This window comes from Ranitomeya imitator, chromosome 3 (genome assembly GCF_032444005.1).
Source record: "Ranitomeya imitator isolate aRanImi1 chromosome 3, aRanImi1.pri, whole genome shotgun sequence".
Classification (NCBI taxonomy): domain Eukaryota; kingdom Metazoa; phylum Chordata; class Amphibia; order Anura; family Dendrobatidae; genus Ranitomeya; species Ranitomeya imitator.
This window is the reverse complement of record NC_091284.1, coordinates 633,907,950-633,932,153: the sequence shown is the minus strand read 5'-3', so window position 1 is coordinate 633,932,153 and position 24,204 is coordinate 633,907,950. Positions and strand designations below refer to the sequence as shown.

The 24,204-nt window shown below is 42.8% G+C and overlaps 1 protein-coding gene across 2 annotated transcripts in view; it reads right to left on the bottom strand.

Moving 5' to 3' along the window:
- DIAPH3 (diaphanous related formin 3) overlaps positions 1-24,204 on the bottom strand; it is a 789,152-nt gene that overhangs the window by 354,111 nt on the left and 410,837 nt on the right. For both annotated transcript variants that reach the window (XM_069758173.1, XM_069758174.1), the window contains exon 22: positions 12,214-12,343. In XM_069758173.1, coding sequence (XP_069614274.1) covers positions 12,214-12,343 — 130 coding nt within the window. The remainder of the gene's footprint in view (positions 1-12,213; positions 12,344-24,204) is intronic.

The window sequence follows — 24,204 nt, the reverse complement described above, 5'->3', positions numbered from 1 at the left end:
CAATTTGTGTGGTTTTTATGTGTAACATTTTCTGTTACATTTTATTAAACTTTGTTTTTTTTTTACATTTTTTACTTAGTTCCTTTAAGAGATATTTTGCTGTTTGATGGCAGGTCTCACACTGACAGTCTATAAGACCTGGCTTATGGCAGAACCTAATAAGCCACCGCAGCCCAAGGACATTACTTGGCCTCAGGTTTCCATGGCAACTATCGGGACTCGTAATCACAGGATCCTGATAGAATTAAAGAGGGTGCCCCCTTCCCTTGGTTAACCAACTAAATGCTGCTGTCACAACTGTCAGCTGCATGTTTAAGATTAAGCAAATTAAGGCTAAGTTAAGTTGAGCAAATTAATATACAGTTTAGTGGAAATAACATTAGGATAATTAGAAAACTGATATCATTCCCTGTTCATTCAAGACTTAAAAGTTAATGTGAGGTCTCGGAGATTAACGGGCTTTTCTGTATAAATGCGTATAGAGATCTGTCAATCACTCACTGAAAACAATTACATATCACCTGTTCAATTCATTCCTGTCGGCAACATGATCATTGTAACCTGATCTCTTAAATCAGGAGATCCTTTACACTCCACATCAAGTTTAGAGACTCTAGATTTCAATAGAGTCTCTCAGGGGTATAGTCTCAGTCCCAGGCTCTCTTCAATAGAGACGATCAGGGATACAATATTTGTCTGAACTGTCTTAATCCCACAAATCCCTGATATCATAGGCCGAGAAGGTCGCGGGTACCACCCACTGTGATCTCTGGAGTGAATCGTTCTCTGCTGTCCCCTATGGACAATTACAGGATTGGCCAATGATAAACAGATGGCTGCAGACTGTTCGCACCACTAGGCCAGCCATCGGAAACACCGCCAGATTCCAACAAATGGAATGTACAGTGCCTACAAGTAGTATTCAATCCCCTGCAGATTTAACAGGTTTACACATCTGGAAGTAACTTGGCATTGTGACATTTGAACTGTAGATCAGCCTGGAAGTGTGAAATGTCTTTTCAGAGGGTCATTTATTATTCAACCCCTCAACCCACCAGAATTCTGTTTGGTTCCCCTAAAGTATTAAGAAGTAATTCAGGCACAAAGAACAATGAGCTTCACATGTTTGGATTACTTATCTCTTTTTCCAGCCTTTTCTGACTATTTAAGACCCTCCCCAAACTTGTGAACAGCACTCATACATGGTCAACATGGGAAAGACAAAGGAGCATTCCAAGGCCATCAGAGACAAGATCGTGGAGGGTCACAAGGCTGGCAAGGGGTACAAAACCCTTTCCAAGGAGTTGGGCCTACCTGTCTCCACTGTTGGGAGCATCATCCGGAAGTGGAAGGCTTATGGAACTACTGTTAGCCTTCCACGGCCTGGACAGCCTTTGAAAGTTTCCTCCCGTGCCGAGGCCAGGCTTGTCCGAAGAGTCAAGGCTAACCCAAGGACAACAAGGAAGGAGCTCCGGGAAGATCTCATGGCAGTGGGGACATTGGTTTCAGTCAATACCATAAGTAACGTACTCCACCGCAATGGTCTCCGTTCCAGACGAGCCCGTAAGGTACCTTTACTTTCAAAGCGTCATGTCAAGGCTCGTCTACAGTTTGCTCATGATCACTTGGAGGACTCTGAGACTGACTGGTTCAAGGTTCTCTAGTCTGATGAGACCAAGATCGAGATCTTTGGTGCCAACCACACACGTGACGTTTGGAGACTGGATGGCACTGCATACGACCCCAAGAGTACCATCCCTACAGTCAAGCATGGTGGTGGCAGCATCATGCTGTGGGGCTGTTTCTAACCCAAGGGGCCTGGCCATCTGGTCCGCATCTATGGGAAGATGGATAGCACGGCCTACCTGGAGATTTTGGCCAAGAACCTCCACTCCTCCATCAAGGATCTTAAGATGGGTCGTCATTTCATCTTCCAACAAGACAACGACCCAAAGCACACAGCCAAGAAAACCAAGGCCTGGTTCAAGAGGCAAAATATCAAGGTGTTGCAGTGGCCTAGTCAGTCTCCTGACCTTAACCCAATTGAAAACTTGTGGAAGGAGCTCAAGATTAAAGTCCACATGAGACACCCAAAGAACCTAGATAACTTGGAGAAGATCTGCATGGAGGAGTGGGCCAAGATAACGCCAGAGACCTGTGCCGGACTGATCAGGTCTTATAAAAGACGATTATTAGCTGTAGTTGCAAACAAAGATTATTCCACAAAATATTAAACCTAGGGGTTGAATAATAATTGACCCACACTTTTATTGGGTCAAATTTATTAAAATTTAACTGAGCAACAAAACTTTTTGGTTTGTAAGATTTATGAATCTGTTAATAAATCCTGCTCTTGTTTGAAGTTTTAAGGCTCTAACTTATTTGCATCTTATTAAACCTGCTAAATCTGCAGGGGGTTGAATACTACTTGTAGGCACTGTATGTTCACACCCTGGTACGGTCACAGCTAACTCTCCGATAACCCCAGACTACTCACCACCACCACCAGTCGGTTTCAGTTGAATGGACACCATACGGTAGCTTATGACTTTGAGGTGTAGTTTAGAGAACAGAAGGAACAGAACTATTACATTTTATGATTAATCCAAATGGAGGCAGCGTTTATGAAAAATATACAAAAGATTTTATGCAGGGGACAAAACAATACAGCATATACAGTTACATAATAAAAGGGATTAACAGGTCTTTACATTAACAATGATAATTGGGATTGATCTTTTATCAGACCCTGAGTCCATTAACCCATTCACCCCCCGTGATTACTTCACAAGGGCCCGGGTGAGGGCTGGACTCAGCCCTTCATGATTTTACAAGATCCCAATTTATGCAATAACTCCTCAGTTCAATTCACAGAAGGTCGAGACTGAAATAATCTTTTGTATCAGGATTTTATCTACGTGTAGAGACCGAACATGGCCAAGCTGCTGGTGGTTATATGGCCCCTATGGATTTGGGGCTTTTTGGTGGGGGTTATAATTATGAGAAAAATATGGGTATTTTTGGCTAGTTATCCCTGTGCCAACAATGTACGGCTCATTAATATAGGATGTATTGAAATTTCAATATTCCATATTTTCTCCCGGAGACATACTGTCTGCTCACTGTCTACTGCTGCCATGGCTATTTTTAAAGGGTGTCAGATCTTCTCTGATCCACTTGACACCCTAATAAGTCTTTTCCTGTCTCTCTCTGTGGACAATACACACCCTCCTCAGTCACCTGGACGTAAAGAGGAATCCTCACATTTTAATTAATCTACCGTATATACTCGAGCATAAAGGCCCCTTCACATTTAGCGACGCTGCAGCGATACCGACAACGATCCGAATCGCTGCAGCGTCGCTGTTTGGTCGCTGGAGAGCTGTCACACAGACCGCTCTCCAGCGACCAACGATGCCGGTAACCAGGGTAAACATCGGGTAACTAAGCGCAGGGCCGCGCTTAGTAACCCGATGTTTACCCTGGTTACCATGCTAAAAGTAAAAAAAAAAAAACAGTACATACTTACCTACAGCTGTCTGTCCTCCAGCGCTGCGCTCTGCTTCTCTGCTCTCCTCCTGTACTGTCTGGGAGCCGGAAAGCAGAGCGGTGACGTCACCGCTCTGCTTTCCGGCTCACAGCCAGTACAGGAGGAGTGCAGAGCACAGCGCTGGAGGACAGACAGCTGTAGGTAAGTATGTAGTGTTTGTTTTTTTTTACTTTTAGCATGGTAACCAGGGTAAACATCGGGTTACTAAGCGCGGCCCTGCGCTTAGTTACCCGATGTTTACCCTGGTTACCAGTGAAGACATCGCTGGATCGGTGTCACACACGCCGATCCAGCGATGTCTCCAGGGAGTCCAGCGACGAAATAAAGTTCTGGACTTTATTCAGCGACCAACGATCTCCCAGCAGGGGCCTGATCGTTGGTCGCTGTCACACATAACGATTTCATTAACGATATCGTTGCTACGTCACAAATAGCAACGATATCGTTAACAATATCGTTATGTGTGAAGGTACCTTCAGCCAACCCCCTAATTTTGCCACAAAAAACTGGGAAAACTTAATGACTGGAGTATAAGCCTAGGATGGAAAATGCAGCAGCTACCAGTAAATGTCAAAAATAAAAATAGATACCAATAAAAGTAAAATAAATCGAGACATCAGTAGTTTAAGTGTTTTTGAATATCCATATTGAATCAGGAGCCCCATATAATGCTCCGTACAGTTCATGATGGGCTCCATAAGATGCTCCATATTAAAATATGCCCCATATAATGCTCCACAAATGTGGATTATGGCCCCATAAGATGTTCCATACGGATAATTGCCCCATATAATGCTGCACATGGCCACATAAGATGCCCCATACAGATATTTGCCCCCATATCATGCTGCACATGGCCACATAAGATGCCCCATACAGATATTTGCCCCACATCATGCTGCACATGGCCACATAAGATGCCCCATACAGATATTTGCCCCATATGCTGTTGCTGCCATTAAAAAAATAAAAAATTACACACTCTCCTCTCCGGCCCCCGGCACTTGCTATAGTCACCTGCTCCCGTTCCACCGCTGACCGCCGCTGTGTCTTCCCCATCCTCTGCACCAAAGTTCAGGAAGAGGGCGGCACACACTAATCGCGTCATCAGGCCCTCTGACCTGAGCGTCACTACGGAAGACACAGTTGCGCCGACGGTGGAACGAGGAGCAGGTGAATCTCTCACACTGCCCCCTTCATACTCACCTGTTCCTGGCGCTGTAATTACTGTAATGAGTGGTACCCTTTGACAGCTCACTACAGGAAGAAGCTGCCGGCGTCGGGAAGCCAGGGACCGCGCCAGGAGTAGGTGAGTATAATTAGACAGCCCCCGCTCCCCTGCCGACCCCTGGGTATGACTCGAGTACAAGCCGAGAGGGGGACTTTCAGCCCAAAAAAGTGGGCTGAAAATCTCGGCTTATACTTGAGTATATACGGTACTCCACATCTCGGTCACTGCCATTTTACATAAAGGCATCCACCATTTGTCTCCTCAAGAAAAATGGTAGATGAAATTAAAAAAAAGGGAGCGGGAATATGAGCTACCTCAAGGATTTTTAATATTTTCTATGACAGTGACCAACACTCAGCAGACCAAGACTGTCAGCCTTCACTATTTGACTATTAGACTTTTCAACTGCCACCATATTGCTACCATAAAACTCTGTCTCCTTTGGTTACATGCTTGCTCACTTATTTTCCCCTATTTTATTTGTTACTTCCATAATTGTAAGATTGTTTATTTCTATGGAATTATTACGGTACTTTAAATAATGTTTGAAAAACAACACCACTTGAATAAAGTAACTAGCATTTCATTAATTTGCTGAAATCCAGGCAAAGTAAAAATGTTCTGGAATGTATACATTCCAGAGAGGATTACATTTTATCAAACCAAAATGAGGATCGGCAAACTTATTTAATGGGTTCCAGGCAATTTTAAGACTTTAAACTGTTTAAAGCACAAAACTTTTTAAGAAAGATAGCTGTGTAATCATTTCTCTCTTTCACTATGAAACAGATTTAGCCTTTCTACCATGTACATTTGATTTGAGATATGTATGCCAGCGCTTTGAATTTATACCCAACATCACAGTTTAAGTTATTATTGTTGCTTTCCTAACCGGGGTGAAAATAAGCTTTGCATTAAGGTGGAAATGGCTTTAGGTAAATCAATGTCAATTAATAAAACTAGTATAGTTGGTAATGAACAGATGCATCTTTAAAAGGCCATAACATGGGACATATTACAATGGCGCACACAGATAAAATAATGGACAAAAATTATTTCCTCTGAAACAAACAGCAAAGCTGCAAGTCATTACCTTTTCGTAAAGCAGTAATTTTAATGAAGCAGATCTTTAGAACTAGTGATATGGGTTGCTCATTAACGGAAAAGAAAATTCCCCCTGCTGAACTGCTAGGCTATAATGACTAGGCTGTTATATCCCTCATTCAAAGGTATTTTAATATTAGATGGGAAAAACAGCTTTCATTATACAGGATCCACCACTACACCAAATATGAAATTCCTTTGAGAAACAGGGAGTGAGAGGAGCGCTATCTGAGTGTGGTGAAATTAAAACGGTTGTGACCATGAAAAAGGAACTTCTCACCTGATAGGACTGTGCGTGTAGGGCACAACTCTATATAATATGTGTGAGAAGCGTATACCTGGCTGCAGCCGACCCCATGTGCTGAAGAAGTTCCTCCAAGAAGAATTCTGAGACTAAATTTGGGATATGGTCCCGACTGCCCTTATCTGTTGCAGGAAGAATTGGACTAATTAAAATGATAATTCTTCCTAAATGTTTATATATGCTGGAACACACATTAAAGGTTCCTAAAAGTTTCTTCAGGAAGACCGTTTATATGGGGCCCGTCAAGACCTAAATTAAGTACTGGATCCCTGCAGAGGCCCAAAAACCAAGGTGGACATGCGGTCCCTGACTTAGACTTGTATTATCTGGCTGGTCAGCCGCGCTACTTAAAATATTGGATAATTCAGAGTGAACTTAATGCAGAAGCCCATCTCGTACATTTCTTGGGTGGGAATTCTCCATGGGCAATATTGGAGGGTTCATACAAACCACCCCAGGGTTTGTTATTTGCGCATAACTTAGCGATACTGGTTTGGCGAGAAAGTAAACGCATTTTGAAATTCACTGATCAAATTGGGGAAGTTCAGATACGGGATAATCCAGAGTTCCCGCACCTTCAGGACTTACAGGATCCGGTTTTCTGGAAATGTCATGGAATGACATCACTTACTCAGTTTTTTGAAAATTAAATTGTATTACTGTTCGGTCAAATCCATGTCAGGTTCGGAATTCCCACAGAGATTTCTATAGATATTTGTAATTAAGACACGCCATAATGTATCAGTTCCCGCTTCCTAGAATAAGAATATCTACAGACCCACTGATAGGAATACTCCCACAGGAGTAATATCCTCCCTTTATACCTTTTCGTTAAACTCTAAAATTGCATCCACTCAGCTTGCTGTGGAGAGTAAGTGACGGCACCTAATTCCATCTATTACTGATGATCAGTGGAGTGATATCTTAGAAGCACATACGATGGTGTCACCTGCTGCAAATAATAAATTAATTCAGTTGTATATTCTTCACCAATCCTATCTTACCCCAAGTAGACTACATAAATTTGGCAGAGGGGCAACTGATGACAGATGTGGGGAATTGGGGGCCGATTTCTGGTCCCTTATTAGGAACTGTAGGATTATACGGAGATATTGGAGTGAGGTCGTAGATACACTGGAGCGGATAATGGGGATACTGATTGAATGTGGACCAGAATTGTGCATTCTAGGGGCCATGGATGAGGAGATGAGGGTCCACCATGATAGAAAATTTCTTATGGAGGCTCTATTTATGGCTAGGAAAGCGATAGTATTGAGGTGGATGGGGGGGAATCTCCTTCGATTAATCAATGGAAGAAACTCGTGAATGACGTAATTCCTTATAAAAACATACTATACAGAAACAGAGGATGTCCTCAAAAATTTTAGAAGATTTGGGAAAGGTGGTGTGACTCGCCATTGACGCACCTGGCTCCTGGTGCTATGGTCTCATCGATCTTAAGACATAGACCCCGGTGTGTATTTCTATTCTAGATTGTGAATGTGATGATCTATGTAGGATTAATAACATATGTCTATTATAACCTGATTTGATACGAGTTTTAAAACATTCATTGGGGACCCGTTGATTAGGAAGTGCAGAGCTTGGTAAAATGTATTATACTGAAAGTTATGTTTTGTTTGTTTGTATATTTTATTATTGAAGGTATTCTGTCATATCTATGTCAATTTAATGTTGATATGTGGATTATTTTGATGCTATGCTATCATATGTTTACCATTTTATTTTGTGGGATCCTTCAATAAAAAGAGTTAAAAAAAAAAATGATTAAGGAAAAAAGAGCCAGGAACCCACAGTAGTAAAAATGAAAAGTGGAACACCTGATGAAGGCTGGATACAATCGAAACATTTTGTATAGTTTTTAATAACCAATATTAATGTGAGTGTTCCACATTCCATTTTAATAATTGGAGGAGGCGCTTACCACCAGTTTTTTTTGTCCAGGATACTGTATTCTAAATTGGAATAGTAGTCATGTACATATGAAAGTATTTAGGTGTATTCACACTCAGGTCATTGCACTTGAAGCAATATATTTTAGCTGTTAGGGCCACTGTAATAAAGGTGATCAATCTGGTTTATAGAACACTGGATGGACCTTAAAGGAAGCTTTTCATGAAAGCACATGCCGTCCTGTATGCAGAATGGTAGCGAGAAGAAGCTGAGCAGGTCCTCCTTTATATCATGCTGCCTGCAGCCCAGACGGCATTTTCAAAATGACAGGTACCCTTAAAAGAGACTATTAGAATGGGTCAGAATTCTGCTAAGAAAATTGTCACCTCCCTTCCTACTGGTAGCACGTGTGACGTGCAATGTTTAACAAGTAGAAAAAGAAAAAACACAGAAGAAGAGAAGAAAACTGTTGGAATTGTGTGATATATTTCTAATCTAAAATAACTAAATATAATAAATCATGTAAGGTACTGTGTACATATGTGTGTCCCCATATATGTGTGCTTTAACCCCTCAGTATAATCACTCTGCTTGGTTTACATTGCCAAAAGAGAAGGGGGACATTACACTGCTCCTAAGCAGTGGCAACACTGTGTGGGATCCCTCCTCCACTTTCACACTAATTGCCTCTATGGTTTCCATGCTGTAGACTCTTTTTACATGTGAGGACAAACATCGCTGGACAACTTACAAAAGCCTTAAAAACTCTGAAGGAAGAAAAATCGGATCTTGTTTTACCCACAGACACTGGACTTATAGGCTTGACTGGAGCTACTAGAAACTGCCAAGAAGAGTCTTACTGTATTTGAAAAAAATAATAAATCCTAAAAAAAAAAAAACACAAACCAAAAAAAAAAAAAAACTCATCTTTTTGTCAGACTTGAGGAGTATATTATAGTGACAGAATCCCTAATTTCGATGACATGTCAGGGGCTGAGCCGATTCTACGTGGAGCTTAGAAGGATTCAGCTAGTCAGTTTTTAATCACATGATGTTATAGACCTAATGGAAAAGAGAAGGATTAGCTGGGTAGAAAGCAAAATGTAAGTGCACAGTGCTGTATAATATGACTGCAATATACTACGAGGAGAAAATCTTTGATAGGAAAGCTTCTTTAAAAGATTGCTTTGACACTTCGAAATCCCAATGTGCAGTTCTCTAGGGTAGAATAATCCACATCAGGTATGAGTAATAAAGTATTTCACAGCAAAATCTTATAAATCAAATTCTCTAGTCCATTAAAATTAATCAGTTTAATAATTTGTTTGCATTTTTATTTTTTTTTATTTGTGCACAAAAGAATTTAACGAAATCTGTGAAAAACATTTGGAAACCGGCCACCTGAAGAAAGGCATCTCCCCACGGAATGATCCGATAAAGGGATCTTTGAAAGTATTTATAAAATATTCATCCCATGCTACAGTACAAGAACGGTGAAATAGATCTGGTTTTGTTTTGTCTATTACTTTGCCCCAAACCCTGATGAGCTATAGCCGTATATCTTACCAATTGCCATTTTGCCTGCAGAAGTCCCCGCAGCAATATGACAATTCTAATACTTCATCAATTTCCTCCTTTATGGTCACTCAGTTGATATTAGTGATGCAATGTCTCCATCTATAGAGAGGAATCTATTTCTCGCTGTTCAGATCTTGACATGCTTCTGTCTGCACAACAGTTTGGAGGTAAAATTTAATGTTTTTCTTGAGTCACCATGAGCAGGGATGTGTGCGGCATGTGGCATCACGAGAAGCCCCTGTGAGTGACATACATACATAATACAGTATGTGGAACGCAACGGCTGCACGGATGCGGCTCTCAGACGTGCGGGATACAGGCTATCACCAGGTTTATCATTCTTGGCAATCGTCTTGCTGTGGGATTATGCGACCTGTTCGGTGGCCATGTGGAGATAATGTTGGCAGCTGGAGGATGCTCAGGCGGCCCGTCTTATCAGTGTTCTGGATATTAGCGATCCATGTGGACTTTGAAGCTTCAGGCAGGAGAGTGATTTTCTGTTACTGGTTCATCTGCTATGGGTGTCAGAAAAATCACTATAAACTTGACCGAGCTCCAAATCACGTTAACTAGTCCTCTATGTGCATAACTGGAGGCTTTTTTGTAGCACTTACACATATAACTATTTTATTATGCCTATTGAAAATGATTTTGTATGCTCAGTGTATATTTATTTCTGGGAGTGCATACTTAATTTTAATAAATAATGCTTTTTTCACAATTAGCTTGCATACCGGCTTCTTATTTATTGGGTGAAATGATCTTTCGTACAGCAAGAAAAATATCATCGTTCCTGGCTGCAGAACTATGGCAGCTAGTACAGATCGCTCAGTACATGTCATTTACTTTGATCTGTCTAAATAAGCAGTTAAAAATTATATAAAGATTTATAAAGTAGAAAAATAAATTAAAAAAACAAAAACACACACAACACTGGCGCGCTCCTTGGCATGAAATTTCAGGTGCTACAATAAGTTTACTGATGTCGTATCGAGCTGCCAGTCGGTCCATGTAAACAAGCTCTTAGTCTTTGATGCTATAGGGCAATGGTCCCAACCTGGGGCTCCCAGCTGCCTGGCAGCTTGGTGCATTAGCACCAGGTCTAGCAAGCAACTATGAAGAGCAGGTCTCCAGATGGTACATTTTTATGAGTAGCCCTGAATAAAAGAGCAAATCTGAATGTGCATATTCTGGCCTTGGGGGTTAGGAGATCATTTGAGAATGGCAGACTGGAGAACAGATGATGCGGTCAGAGGAGCTGCTTGAAGATGGATCGGGAAACTTCTGGATCTTGGTATACTGCCTCAGTGTGATTTCTGTGGAAAAGCTTTGGCTGTCATTACACAAGTAATGGGGACTCTTGTGTCACTATTGTGAGGGGGCAGGAGCTGGATGTGGCTCACGATACTCAGACCTAAATGTGGCTCATGACCATCTCTCAAAGCTGAATGTGGCTTTCAAGGTCAGAAAGGTTGGGGACCAACTCTTATAGGGTCTGGCTAAAAAGATGGACACCTTGGGAAAGGAAGTGAAATAGGGTGCAAAGTTTCAGATTTCCGATTATTAACATATGCCTCACGTAAAACAGTTATCCACTACTAGGACAACCCCTTATCACTCTGAATGTTTGCCCCATTAAAGACACATACACTCCCCTCCTGTGCCAGAACTCGTGTGAGGTTATGTCACATGAGCCCTGAGCCCAATGAGCACTGGCGTCAGTGTACCATCCTTTGGACATAGGAGTAACCAACAGGAAGTGAGAGCTACGGCTGGCTGTTCACTTCTTTGATTAGGTCCGAAAAGCTGGGACACTGACGCGAGTGCTCATAGGGCTCAGGGCTCATGTGACATAACCTCACATGAACTCTGGGAACACGAGTGCCGACCCCACTAGAACGGCATCGGCACGGCAGTTGAGTGTAGGTGTCTTTATTTTAAAGGGGGCAAACATTCAGAATGAGAAGGTATCGTTCTAGGGAACATCCCCTTTAAGTGAATGGTTCTGTAGGGGGCATGCCGGAATCTAGTTCTTTAGGATTGAGTAATGAATGATGACCAAGGTGTAGTGTAGAGTTAGGCTGGCAATACACATTAGTTGGCTGCTGGCCAAATCATGCTTCGGCTGATCATTCCGCCAACAGCCCTATCAGCCCACTCTCCCTTATACAGGAGCACTCGCTTGGCCAAACACTCCTGTGCTCTCTATGAGAAGGATGCTGAATGACACATTGGCCAATGGCTCATCTCATAGATAACAATTCAATTGGCAGTTCAAAATCGGATATGCGCAATCAACATCTCTCAATGGGCATCCAAAAACATTAGTTCATTGTCAAAACCAGTAGATACTGGCAGGTTCAGCTAACTTTAGTCGAACGTGAAAGGGGGCCTTCAGTCTAAGGGAAACGCCACATATGCAATCCCCTAATCTGGAACTGTCCATTTACAAAGAGTAAGCTGAAAACTCAGACAATGACCTTCTAACATCATACTGAAAGCAATAGCAGATGGGATCATAACACTACGCACCTCTACTCGCTTTGTCTACAGTCTGTATATCCTCCAAAAATGTCTGGACTTCAGGAAACTTCTTTTCACAAATTTCAGCCAGAAAGTGAAGAAGGGTCGTTGACTGGTCTACCGATTTGGTGTCCTTTATCTGTAAGGCAAAGGAAACACATCCATCTTAAATGATATTGAATGGGTTTTATACACAAAATCATTTAATAACACTGAAAAAAAAATGTAAATAAAACGTAGAATTTTATAAACGCAAAAGTAAACATTGCAGCTTAACCAAGGTGTCATTTCATTATAACCAAAGCCAATTACAGTGAAAATAGGTCACTGTATTTTGACTAAGACAATGATTCATTTGTTTGTCTTAAACTATGAGATTTACTTATAAATATCATTCATAAATTGCTGAACGTTCCAATTTAGAGGTGGAAAAGACAAAATATGCAGCGTGCATGTAGAACTCAAAGGGTACTTTAGAGGAGAAAGAAAAGATGATTTATACAGAACCACAGTTGATTGAAAAGCGGGCAAGTTCTTTCACAAAGCTTTCATAATATATATTGAGGGGTTCTGACAGAGGTGACCATACTTTTTGTTAAGTGACAACTTCCAACAGAACTCAGAGAAAAGCAATGTGCCTTGTAGCTGCAGTAACACAGATAAAAGCTTTTTTCAACAGCCAGATAAAAATGAACAAATCTGCAAAGCGCAAAAGTTCAAATTATAATGAAGTGGATGGGTTTTATACTCTGCGAAAATTCTACCTTTTATATTGTGTAAGCTTGTGATGGACCATAGCTATTGTGGGGCTGTTAATGAGGAAGATGTCAGCAATGGGCCACCAAGCATGTCATCCCACAGAGATAATACGGGTATGAAAAGATATATATGTGCTCTCATGATAAACCGGTATTCTAAAACATTTTTTTTTCAACTTTATTATTGCAAATTATGACAAAAGGAAGTCCTCTGGAAAAGGAACATATCAAGGGGTTTAAAACTTTGCTTCACGCATACCTTCATTAAAAGAATAAAAAAAAACCTTTGCTGTAACCCTTCATGCCTAATCTGATTAAAAACTGCACCGCAGATTCCTGAATTTTATACTCATTAATTATTGTCCACTTCAATTAGAGCAGAAACGTTTCATTAAAATAGGGTCTCCAGGGGAGAAAAAGAAAAAGTTTTCCAATGGAATTATTCATTAATGTTTTTTTTAGTTTCCCCAATGAATACCTTGTAAGATGTGAGGCTTATAGAGCAGGGGTGTACAAGAGGGTGGTGGGTAATAAGACATGGTCAGAACGTTTCAGAATGTCAGATTTTGTCAAAGAACGTGTGTCAGTACAGACTTAGGTTCCTAAGGCCAATTAGAGAAGAGGTGGGTAAACACGGCTTTGTGCAAACCGGGATTATTACTAAGGCCGAACAGGTTAGTTGTGAAATAATAGAGGTTCATGAAAAATAATTGTCTAAAAGTGGCTTTTTATTGTAGAGGAACTATGTATCTGATTTGGTATCAGAACCTGACCTCTCCAGAAGACCAGCAGATGCTGTAACAATGGAATTACTAGTCTTAACCGTCAGGGCCACGGAGGTGGTGCACGAATCAAAGACAACTAGTAATGAGTGAATTCCTGGATGTTTCGGTCTGGAAGGATTGGCCCAACAGTTAAAAAATAGTTTGGTTCGGGTAGCAGAACAGTACCCAAACCTTGGACCCCAATCATTTGAATGGGGGGCCTGAACATTCAGCGTTTGCCAGAAGCACATGTGATTGCCCGATTAACATTCAACCGTTGGAATCTGTGCTTATTTCAAGAACAGGAGAACGGCCTGTGCTGTCAGAAATGAGTCAAGCATGTGCAACTCTTCATATTAACTGCACAATAAATAAAGGGAACACATAAAACACAATATATAACTCTAAGTAAATCAAACTTCTGTGAAATCAAACTGTCCACTCAGGAAGCAACATTGTTCGACAATCAATTTCACATGCTGTTGTGCAAAGGGAATAGACCACAGATGGAAATTATTGGCAAGTATCAAGACATTCAACAAATGAGTGGTTCTGCAGGTGGGGACCACAGACCACATCTCAGAACCAATGCTTTCTGGCTGATGTTTTGTTCACTTTTGAATGGTGGTTGTGCTTTCACACTCGTGGTAGCATGAGACTAACTCTACAACCCACACAAGTGGCTCAGGTAGTGCAGTTCATCCAGGATGGCACATCAATGCGAGCTGTGGCAAGGAGGTTTGCTGTGTCTGTCAGCCCACCACAGGATAAGAAATCACCAGAGGGTACCACAGCACTGATATCATTAATATGCCTTTATTACATATACTTTGGCAATTCATACAACAATTAATATATATATATTTTTTTTTAAATGAATACATATATGAATAAAAACAAAAACAAACCGCAGGAATAATATTTGTATGGGGCCCAGAAATCTCAAAAAAATAAATTAAAAACCCACCAGGGATAACAAAGCCAAATACTCGCCGTGCTACACAATTAAATGGTTCTTTAGTAAATCCAAAATAAAATCAAATCAAATTATATGTGACCCATATAAGATCTACTATATATAGAAAAAGGTGAAACCAAAAAACTACTACACAGAATCTATTGTATTTTTTAAAAAAATATAAAAAAGTGAAACTCCAATAAAAACCATATAATGTTTCAAAAACAACAAGAGTGCCGAAAAAAATCAAATAAAAATTTATATAAGTGGGATTATAACAGCGTACCTCCTATAAAGTGTGCAAGTGCAAAAAGTGTTAATAACACAATGAGGTAGATGGAATATGTGTTAGTTCATTGATTATAAAGTGTCAGAGTGCAAAGAGTAATGATGGCAGTGATGGCACAGCGAGGTAGATGGGGATTGTATATAAGCTCACTGCATATATATATGCTAAATAGCCAAATTAAGCCATGGGTACATAGGCATACAATCTATTAACACATTATAAATGTATACCCACGTGCAGACAAATGACTAAATCGGCAAAGCAAAGCCGCAAGTGAGCTCCCTGTATAATAGCAGATTAATAGCTAGGCGAGCAAACCATAGCCGCACATAAATTTTCCATAGCTACCTGTGGGGTAAGACTGGGTCCCGGACCTGCATGCGCCCGACGCGCGTTTCGGATGTCTTTCCTTCGTCAGGGGGTAGTTAATAATGATCCCAGAGGGGTTTATATAGCACACTCACTAGACGCTGCGGTCCGGATGTACGCGGCGCATGCGCAGCTTGGAGGCCGGCAAGTTCCGGTCTCCACGTCACATGATCCGTCACCACGGGAACGGAGTACCCGGCGTGACTAACAAATCAAGGATGCAGAGCGCCAGGACCCGCAGGCACGAACCGCGCATGCGCACCACCGGGACCACAGCGTGAGTGAAGTAGTACTCAGCTGTGAGTCTAGTGGAGCGCAAAAGATACCGACATGAAATAGCTGGATTACAGCGGGGCTGAATGAAGTAGTACTCAGCTGTGAGTCTAGTGGAGCGCAAAAGATACCGACATGAAATAGCTGGATGGCAGCGGGGCTGAATGAGTATGAGGGGGGGGGGGGGGGGGGTAATTTAAGTGAATATACTATAGCTCTCCAATATATTGGATGAAATAAGCCAGTTGGAGACATCCACAAAGGCTAATTAGAAGAAAAGAAAAAAGAGGAAAAGGGGGAAAATAATGATACAAAAATAATAAACAAAGGGGGAACTTTGGCCTTGGTAAGGACATGTGTAAATATACGTATTGTAGCATGGCTAAAGGGTGTGTAGTCGATGGGAGGTATGTGCCACATAAGTGCCTTGTTGCTGTAATGTAGCCCGGAATATTGCGTTGTTTTATATAACCATATGTTTGTGTTTCAGGACCTGTGGTGATGTCAGACCACATGGCTAATCATGTGATAGATTACTGGGTGTGGTTAGTCCTATATAAGACTGGCTAATCCTTTACACAGCAGATATGTGTGGAGGTGAAACCCTCCTGAGTGTGTTACGGCTTCAGGACTGAGCCGGATGAACTGGACACTTGTTTTCCTTTGCCTGAACCAAAGGCTATTTTGCTTTCTGTTGTTTTGCCACATGGTTTATGAAGCAATAAACCCAGTGAACTTTAAAGGAACACGTCTCCTGAGTGTCAGCCGTCGCAGCTGAGTGAGTGAAATCCCTACAATTGGTGGAGACCTGCGAGCAGCGTTCCCAGCGGAGACGTGAGTTTATTTTTGAATGTCCTGGGTCAAGGCTGTTGCAAGCCAGCAAGCATTGCCGGAGAAAATGGAGGACCTGCTGAAACACTTGGTCCAGCAGGAGCAAAGGCAGCAAGAGACCAACAGGCTGTTGATGCAGCAGATACAACAGAGCCAGCAGCAGATACAACAGAGCCAGCAGGAGCAACGGCAGCAGATGCAGCAAAGCCAGCAGGAGCAACGGCAGCAGTTACAACAGAGCCAGCAGGAGCATCAGCAGCAGATGCAGCTTCTGGCAACCGCCATCCAGGGCAAGGCGAGCGCCCCAACCCCAGGTTTGGCTGATGACACCCACGTCCGGAAGACGGTAAGACGTGCATTGCAGAAAATGACTCCCGGGGATGATGTTGAGGCCTTCCTGACGGTGTTTGAGAGGGTCGCTGAGAGGGAAAAACTTCCGCCAGAGCAGTGGGCAGAGGTACTTGCGCCATACCTGACGGGAGAACCCCAGAAGGCGTACTATGATTTGACCTTGCAGGATGCCAAAGAGTATCACAAATTGAAAGCCGAGATTCTCGCACGTCTGGGGGTGACACCGACTGTCAGGGCACAGCGAGTTCACTCCTGGGGCTATCACCGGGACAAACCACCTCGTTCCCAAATGTTTGATCTGTTGCACCTGGTCCAGAAATGGCTGCAGCCAGAGACCTCTGCGCCTGCACAGATGGTAGAACGGGTGATGATGGATCGGTTTGTCCATTCCCTCCCGAGGCCTATACAGTCTTGGGTTGCCCAGGGTGATCCCCAGAATGCCGACGAGCTGATCGGACTGGTTGAGAGATACCAAGGGTTGGAAGGCTCCTTTGGGAGGCAGCCCATGCCGTACTGGGGGTCCCAGAGGGCAGCTGAGTCCCAAAAAGGGGTGGTGCGTCCAAGGTCACAAAGGGCGGGGGAGGTGGTGCCCAAGGTCCCCACGGGTGATGTTATTTGTTGGAGGAGCCACAAGCCAGGACATATAGCTGCCCGTTGTTCCCAAGCCACTGAGCAGATGGACTGCAGCATGGGACGCCGTTGTTCATACTATGCGTATCCAGTCTGTAGTGAGAACTCTCCATCCAACGAGGGACCTCAAGCGTGTCCCGTAAAGGTGAACGGTCGAGCAGTAACGGCACTGTTAGACTCGGGGAGCCTAGTGACCCTGGTGAGGGCCACTTTTCCTCTTCATCTGCTCCCAGGAAAGAAGGTCGGAGTGCGGTGCATACATGGTGATGCAAAGGACTACCCTATGGCCAGGGTGGACATTGAAACGGCATGTGGCACTGAATCCCACATAGTCGGCGTAGTTCAGGACTTGTTGCACCCTATAATTATTGGCCGGGATTTCTGTTTGTTTTGGGATTTGTGGGGAAAGGGTTCTGAGCTCCCTGGCAGGGAACCAGTGAACCCTGGAACGGTATCGCCACACCCAGAGGCAGACAGCTTTCCTTTTTGTGTTCTGGTTGGGGATGAGGAGGAAGTATCCCCTACATCTGACATTCTGGAGTTAGAGGTTACCGGTGAAAATTTTGGGACTGCCCAACATAGGGACCCCACTCTGAGGGAAGCCTTTAATAATGTCACAGTTATTGATGGGGTGGTACAGGAGCCGGGGGCAGACAAAAGATTTCCCCATTTTCTGTTGAGGGGGGAATTGTTGTACCGGGTCACGAAAATAAGGGAGGAGTTGGTAGAGCAGTTGATAGTGCCGGGTCCGTATAGACGGAAAGTGTTGGACATGGCCCATTCACACATCTTGGGTGGACACCTAGGGGTGGAAAAAACGCAGGAACGGGTTGTGCAGAGGTTCTATTGGCCTGGGTGTCACCGGGAAATAGTGAACTATTGCAGGTCCTGCCCTACATGTCAGCTAACTGCTCCTACTCCTCATTTCCGGAACCCCCTTGTGCCACTGCCCATTATTGAGGTACCGTTCGAGAGAATTGCCATGGACTTGGTCGGTCCCTTAGTTAAATCAGCTCGGGGCCATCAGTATATATTAGTCATCCTGGACTATGCCACACGCTATCCTGAGGCAATTCCCTTGAGGAATTCTTCCTCAAAGAGCATAGCCCGCGAGTTGGTCCATGTCTTTTCCCGGACAGGTCTGCCAAAGGAGATCCTGACTGACCAGGGTACACCTTTCATGAGCAAGGTGATGAGGGAGTTATGCAAAGCCCTGAAGATCTCCCAGTTGAGGACCTCGGTGTACCATCCCCAGTCAGATGGTCTTGTTGAGAGGTTTAACAAGACTCTAAAGAGCATGCTGAGAAAAGCTATAGAGAAAGACGGTAGAGACTGGGATTGTCTCTTACCCTATCTGATGTTTTCCATTCGTGAAGTTCCACAGGCCTCCACAGGGTTCTCACCGTTTGAGCTTCTATATGGCCGACATCCACGAGGACTCCTGGATATAGCCAAGGAAACCTGGGAAGCCGAAGTCACGCCCCACAGAAGCGTCATTGAGCATGTGGCCCTGATGCAGCAGAGGATTGCAAAGGTGATGCCTATCGTGAAAGAACACCTTCTCCAAGCACAAGAAGCTCAAGCCAGGGTCTACAACCGGTCTGCAAGAGTGAGGCAGTTCAATTCGGGAGACCGAGTTCTGGTGTTAGTTCCAACGGTGGAAAGCAAGTTCTTGGCCAAATGGCAAGGGCCATATGAGGTTGTCGAGAAACTTGGTGAGGTAAATTATAAAATTCACCAACCAGGAAGACGGAAACCATTCCAAGTTTACCATGTCAACCTCATCAAGCCGTGGCAAGATAGAGAGCCGACAGTTACTCCGTCATTGTTAAGCAACCCAGAAGGTGAGGTTGGAGCGGTTACTATAGCAGAGACGCTATCGAAAACCCAGAAACAGCAGTGCCGGGAGTTACTCCAGAAAAACAGGGACCTGTTTTCAGAATTGCCAGGATACACGAAGGTCATAGAGCACGAGGTCCTAACAGAGCCCCATGTGCGGGTGAATGTGAAACCTTATCGTATTCCTGAGGCTCGTCGAGAAGTTATCTCCAAGGAAGTGGAGCGTATGTTGAGGCTTGGAGTCATTGAGGAATCCAAGAGCGGTTGGTCAAGCCCAATTGTCCTGGTCCCAAAACCTGATGGAGAGTGGAGGTTTTGCAACGACTATCGGAAGTTGAATGAGGTCTCCAAGTTCGACGCTTATCCCATGCCCCGTATTGATGAGCTCATCGAAAGGCTTGGGCACGCCAGATATATATCCACCTTGGATCTGACAAAGGGGTATTGGCAGATCCCCATGGCGCAGGAAGCCAAGGAGAAGACAGCCTTTTCGACACCTGATGGATGCTTCCAGTATGCCCGGATGCCGTTTGGCCTACAGGGAGCTCCGGCGACCTTCCAGAGGGCTATGGATAGAGTTCTTGCACCCCATAAGGCCTACGCTGCTGCGTACCTAGATGATATCGTCATCTTTAGCCCGGACTGGGAGAGTCATCTGGAGAAAGTCCAAGCGGTGTTGGATGCTATAAGAGAGGCCGGATTTACTATAAACCCAAAGAAGTGTGCCTTGGGTAAAGAAGAAGCTAAGTACCTTGGATACATAGTGGGTCACGGAGAAATAAAACCCCAAATCAGTAAAGTGGAGGCAATTCAAACGTGGCCAAAACCAGTTTCCAAGAAGCAAGTTAAAGCCTTCCTGGGAATCGTGGGATATTACAGGAGGTTCATCCCAAACTTCGCCACGATGGCTGCGCCTCTGACTGACCTGCTAAAAGGGACAAAACCAGTAATGGTTAAGTGGTCCGAAGAAACAGAGTCAGCCTTCCAAGAAATGAAAAACGCTTTGTGTAAGCAACCCGTTCTGATGGCCCCAAACTTCAAGAAAGAGTTTATTCTTCAGACAGATGCCTCAGATGTTGGGGTGGGAGCAGTCCTTTCCCAAGAACTACATGGGGAGGAGCATCCTGTTCTCTATCTGAGTAGGAAGCTGTCCTCATCTGAAAAGAACTACTCAGTCGTTGAGAAGGAGTGCTTGGCCATAAAATGGGCAGTGGACACATTACGGTACTATCTGCTGGGACGTAAATTTAGACTGATATCCGACCATGCCCCACTTAGGTGGATGAGGGAAACGAAGGGTAGAAATGCTAGGGTCACCCGTTGGTTCTTATCCCTGCAGGACTTCAGTTTCCATGTGGAACATCGGGCCGGAAAGCTGCACGGTAATGCGGATGCCCTATCAAGAATCCCTTGTTTAGTGGGAGAAAGTGCCAAGCCCCACGGCTTTAGGCAGAGGGGGGAGGTATGTAGCATGGCTAAAGGGTGTGTAGTCGATGGGAGGTATGTGCCACATAAGTGCCTTGTTGCTGTAATGTAGCCCGGAATATTGCGTTGTTTTATATAACCATATGTTTGTGTTTCAGGACCTGTGGTGATGTCAGACCACATGGCTAATCATGTGATAGATTACTGGGTGTGGTTAGTCCTATATAAGACTGGCTAATCCTTTACACAGCAGATATGTGTGGAGGTGAAACCCTCCTGAGTGTGTTACGGCTTCAGGACTGAGCCGGATGAACTGGACACTTGTTTTCCTTTGCCTGAACCAAAGGCTATTTTGCTTTCTGTTGTTTTGCCACATGGTTTATGAAGCAATAAACCCAGTGAACTTTAAAGGAACACGTCTCCTGAGTGTCAGCCGTCGCAGCTGAGTGAGTGAAATCCCTACAGTATATAGGTATATCGTGCACTATGACACGTGCACATACAATAACACATGACTGAAATATCCCACACAGAATATAATAATAGACAATTGTATGATAAATTGTAGTAAAAAATAGAAAATAAATAAAAAATAAAAATAAAAAAATAATACAAAATGAAAAAATAAATAAATAAAAATAAGTAGAAAATAATAAATAAAAAATGAATAAATAATAATAGTCCTTTCTTCTTTCTTTCTCTTCAGCCGTCAAGCGATAAATGCTTCTGCGATGTGCAGCATCCCACCCACCGGCATCACAACAGATACACTCCACTAATAGCTCCAGTCCACAGATGGTAAGTATATAGAACTATAATTAAAATTACAATGGTTAATAAGGGATCATAGAATCATAAATACATAGTGGATTATTTAAAAAAACATAAAATATTAAAAACAAAAAAGTATATAAAAATATAAAAAAATCCTAAAAGGTTACAGATTACAGATAAGAAATTGAGTTATAAAAAAGGTGTTATAAAAAAGGTGCAAAACTGAGGTTTTCGTTCAATCCTTTTGGTGCAACAGTATCCAGAGTCCATATCCATTTTGTTTCTTTTCTAGCTAGGGCCATACTTATTTCGCCACCTCTTTCGTTAGTTTGGATCATATCTATGCCAGTTACTTTTAACATGGAGGCGTCACACCCATGATATAACTTGAAATGTTTAGGGATCGTTTTCAAGGACGAAATATCCTCCACGTCTTTTGCAGCTATAATACCCAACACGTGTTCTCTGGTCCTTACTTTAAGTTGTCTAGTTGTCATCCCTATATATACCAGGGAGCATGGACAGGTGGCATGATAGATAACGGCTTTTGAGGTGCAATTAATTGTCTGTTTGATTTTGTATGTAGTATTACCATTATAGTTACAAAAAGTATTGGTTCTTTTTGTGTTGGTAAGGAACGATGGGATAGCTGTATTGTATGAGTAGTGGCTTCTGACCAATTGATCTTTCAGATTTTTTGATCTCCGATAGGTGATACTACATCTCTCACCAATATATTGCGACAAAATGGGATCGGCTTTTAATATGGCCCATGATTTATTTATATACGTCCTCATTAGTTCCGTTTGGCCATGATATTGTGTGATGTATCTCACCACCTTGTTAGATTTGTAAGGTTTTGTTCCATATAAAGCCTGATGTCGGGTTATGTGTTTGGCGCGGTTATACCCCTTTTTCACTGACCGCTTACTATACCCTCTTTCCAAGAATCTTTCTTTTAAGTCGTTTGATTGGTTTTCAAAGTCTACTTCATTTGAACAGATCCTCCGTAGACGTAGAAATTGGCCTATTGGAATTGAATTAATCATGTTGGGAGGATGCGACGAAGAGGCGTGTAATAGTGCGTTTACTGCTGTAGACTTACGAAAAATATTTGTATACAGGCAACCACTCTCATCTCTATGTATACCCACGTCCAGAAATTCCATGAATTCCGTATCACATTTGTATGTTAGACGGATGTTTAGCTCATTTTTATTCAAATGTTCCATAAAAATATGGAGTGAATCCATGGTGCCCTGCCAGACAAAAAATATGTCATCAATAAACCGCACCCAAATTGGGATCTCTAGTGTCTCCATAATGAAGAATTGCTTAAATTGTTCCCAACAGAGGCGGAGCAGGAGACACTAGAGATTTTGGACGAATTAGCCCGCGAACATAATGATCCATTAGGAGGTAAGATTCCACCCTCCATCAGACCGAAGTCTCGTAAATTTCCCCCCTTGTCAGCCTGTCCTGTCATTGATACTTTTGTGAAAACAGTCAGTAGGGAGTTTGACAAGATTCCCCGTTTTCCAGGTATCGAGAATTTAAATAAAAAAGAAAAAATAGCGTTGAAAAATTTGAGTCAATTAAGTGATGTGGTAATTAAGCCGGCTGACAAGGGGGGAAATATAGTAATTTGGCCTAGACAGATGTATGAAACTGAGGTGTTCCGCCAGTTGAGGGACAGTACTTACTATAAGAAAATGACATTTAATCCCTTGGGGAAATTCAGAACCGAACTTTCGATAATTTTGAAGGATGCCCTTGAAACTGAAGTGATCTCGAAAGAATTATTCACAGCCCTTCAAGTGTCGGAACCAACTGTACCGACCTTCTACCCATTACCCAAGGTACATAAAAATCAAAAAACACCACCTGATAGACCCATCATATCTGGATGTGGCAATTACCTTGAAAAAATCAATAAGTTTATTGATTCAAAATTACAACCCTTGGTCGAGAACTTGCCCTCATTTATAAAGGATACAAACGAATTCTTAAAAAAGATCGATGGACTCTATATCGGTGAGAATACACTTCTTGTATCCTGCGACGTAGAGAGTCTGTATACCAACATTCGCCACAGTGATGGCATTTGCGCCACTGAATATTTTTTGAATTCCTCATCTATGCCCACGTCCATGAAACAATTCATGGTTCAGATGCTTGAATTTTCGCTCTCAAAAAATTTCTTTTTCTTCAAGGGGTCCCTCTACCTACAGCTCCAGGGAACAGCAATGGGCGCGTCTTTTGCGCCCTCATATGCAAATCTGTTCCTGGGGCTGTGGGAGAGGGACCTATTCCACGCCGGGCTTGAGTCGTCAATGGACCGCATCCCAATTTGGGTGCGGTTTATTGATGACATATTTTTTGTCTGGCAGGGCACCATGGATTCACTCCATATTTTTATGGAACATTTGAATAAAAATGAGCTAAACATCCGTCTAACATACAAATGTGATACGGAATTCATGGAATTTCTGGACGTGGGTATACATAGAGATGAGAGTGGTTGCCTGTATACAAATATTTTTCGTAAGTCTACAGCAGTAAACGCACTATTACACGCCTCTTCGTCGCATCCTCCCAACATGATTAATTCAATTCCAATAGGCCAATTTCTACGTCTACGGAGGATCTGTTCAAATGAAGTAGACTTTGAAAACCAATCAAACGACTTAAAAGAAAGATTCTTGGAAAGAGGGTATAGTAAGCGGTCAGTGAAAAAGG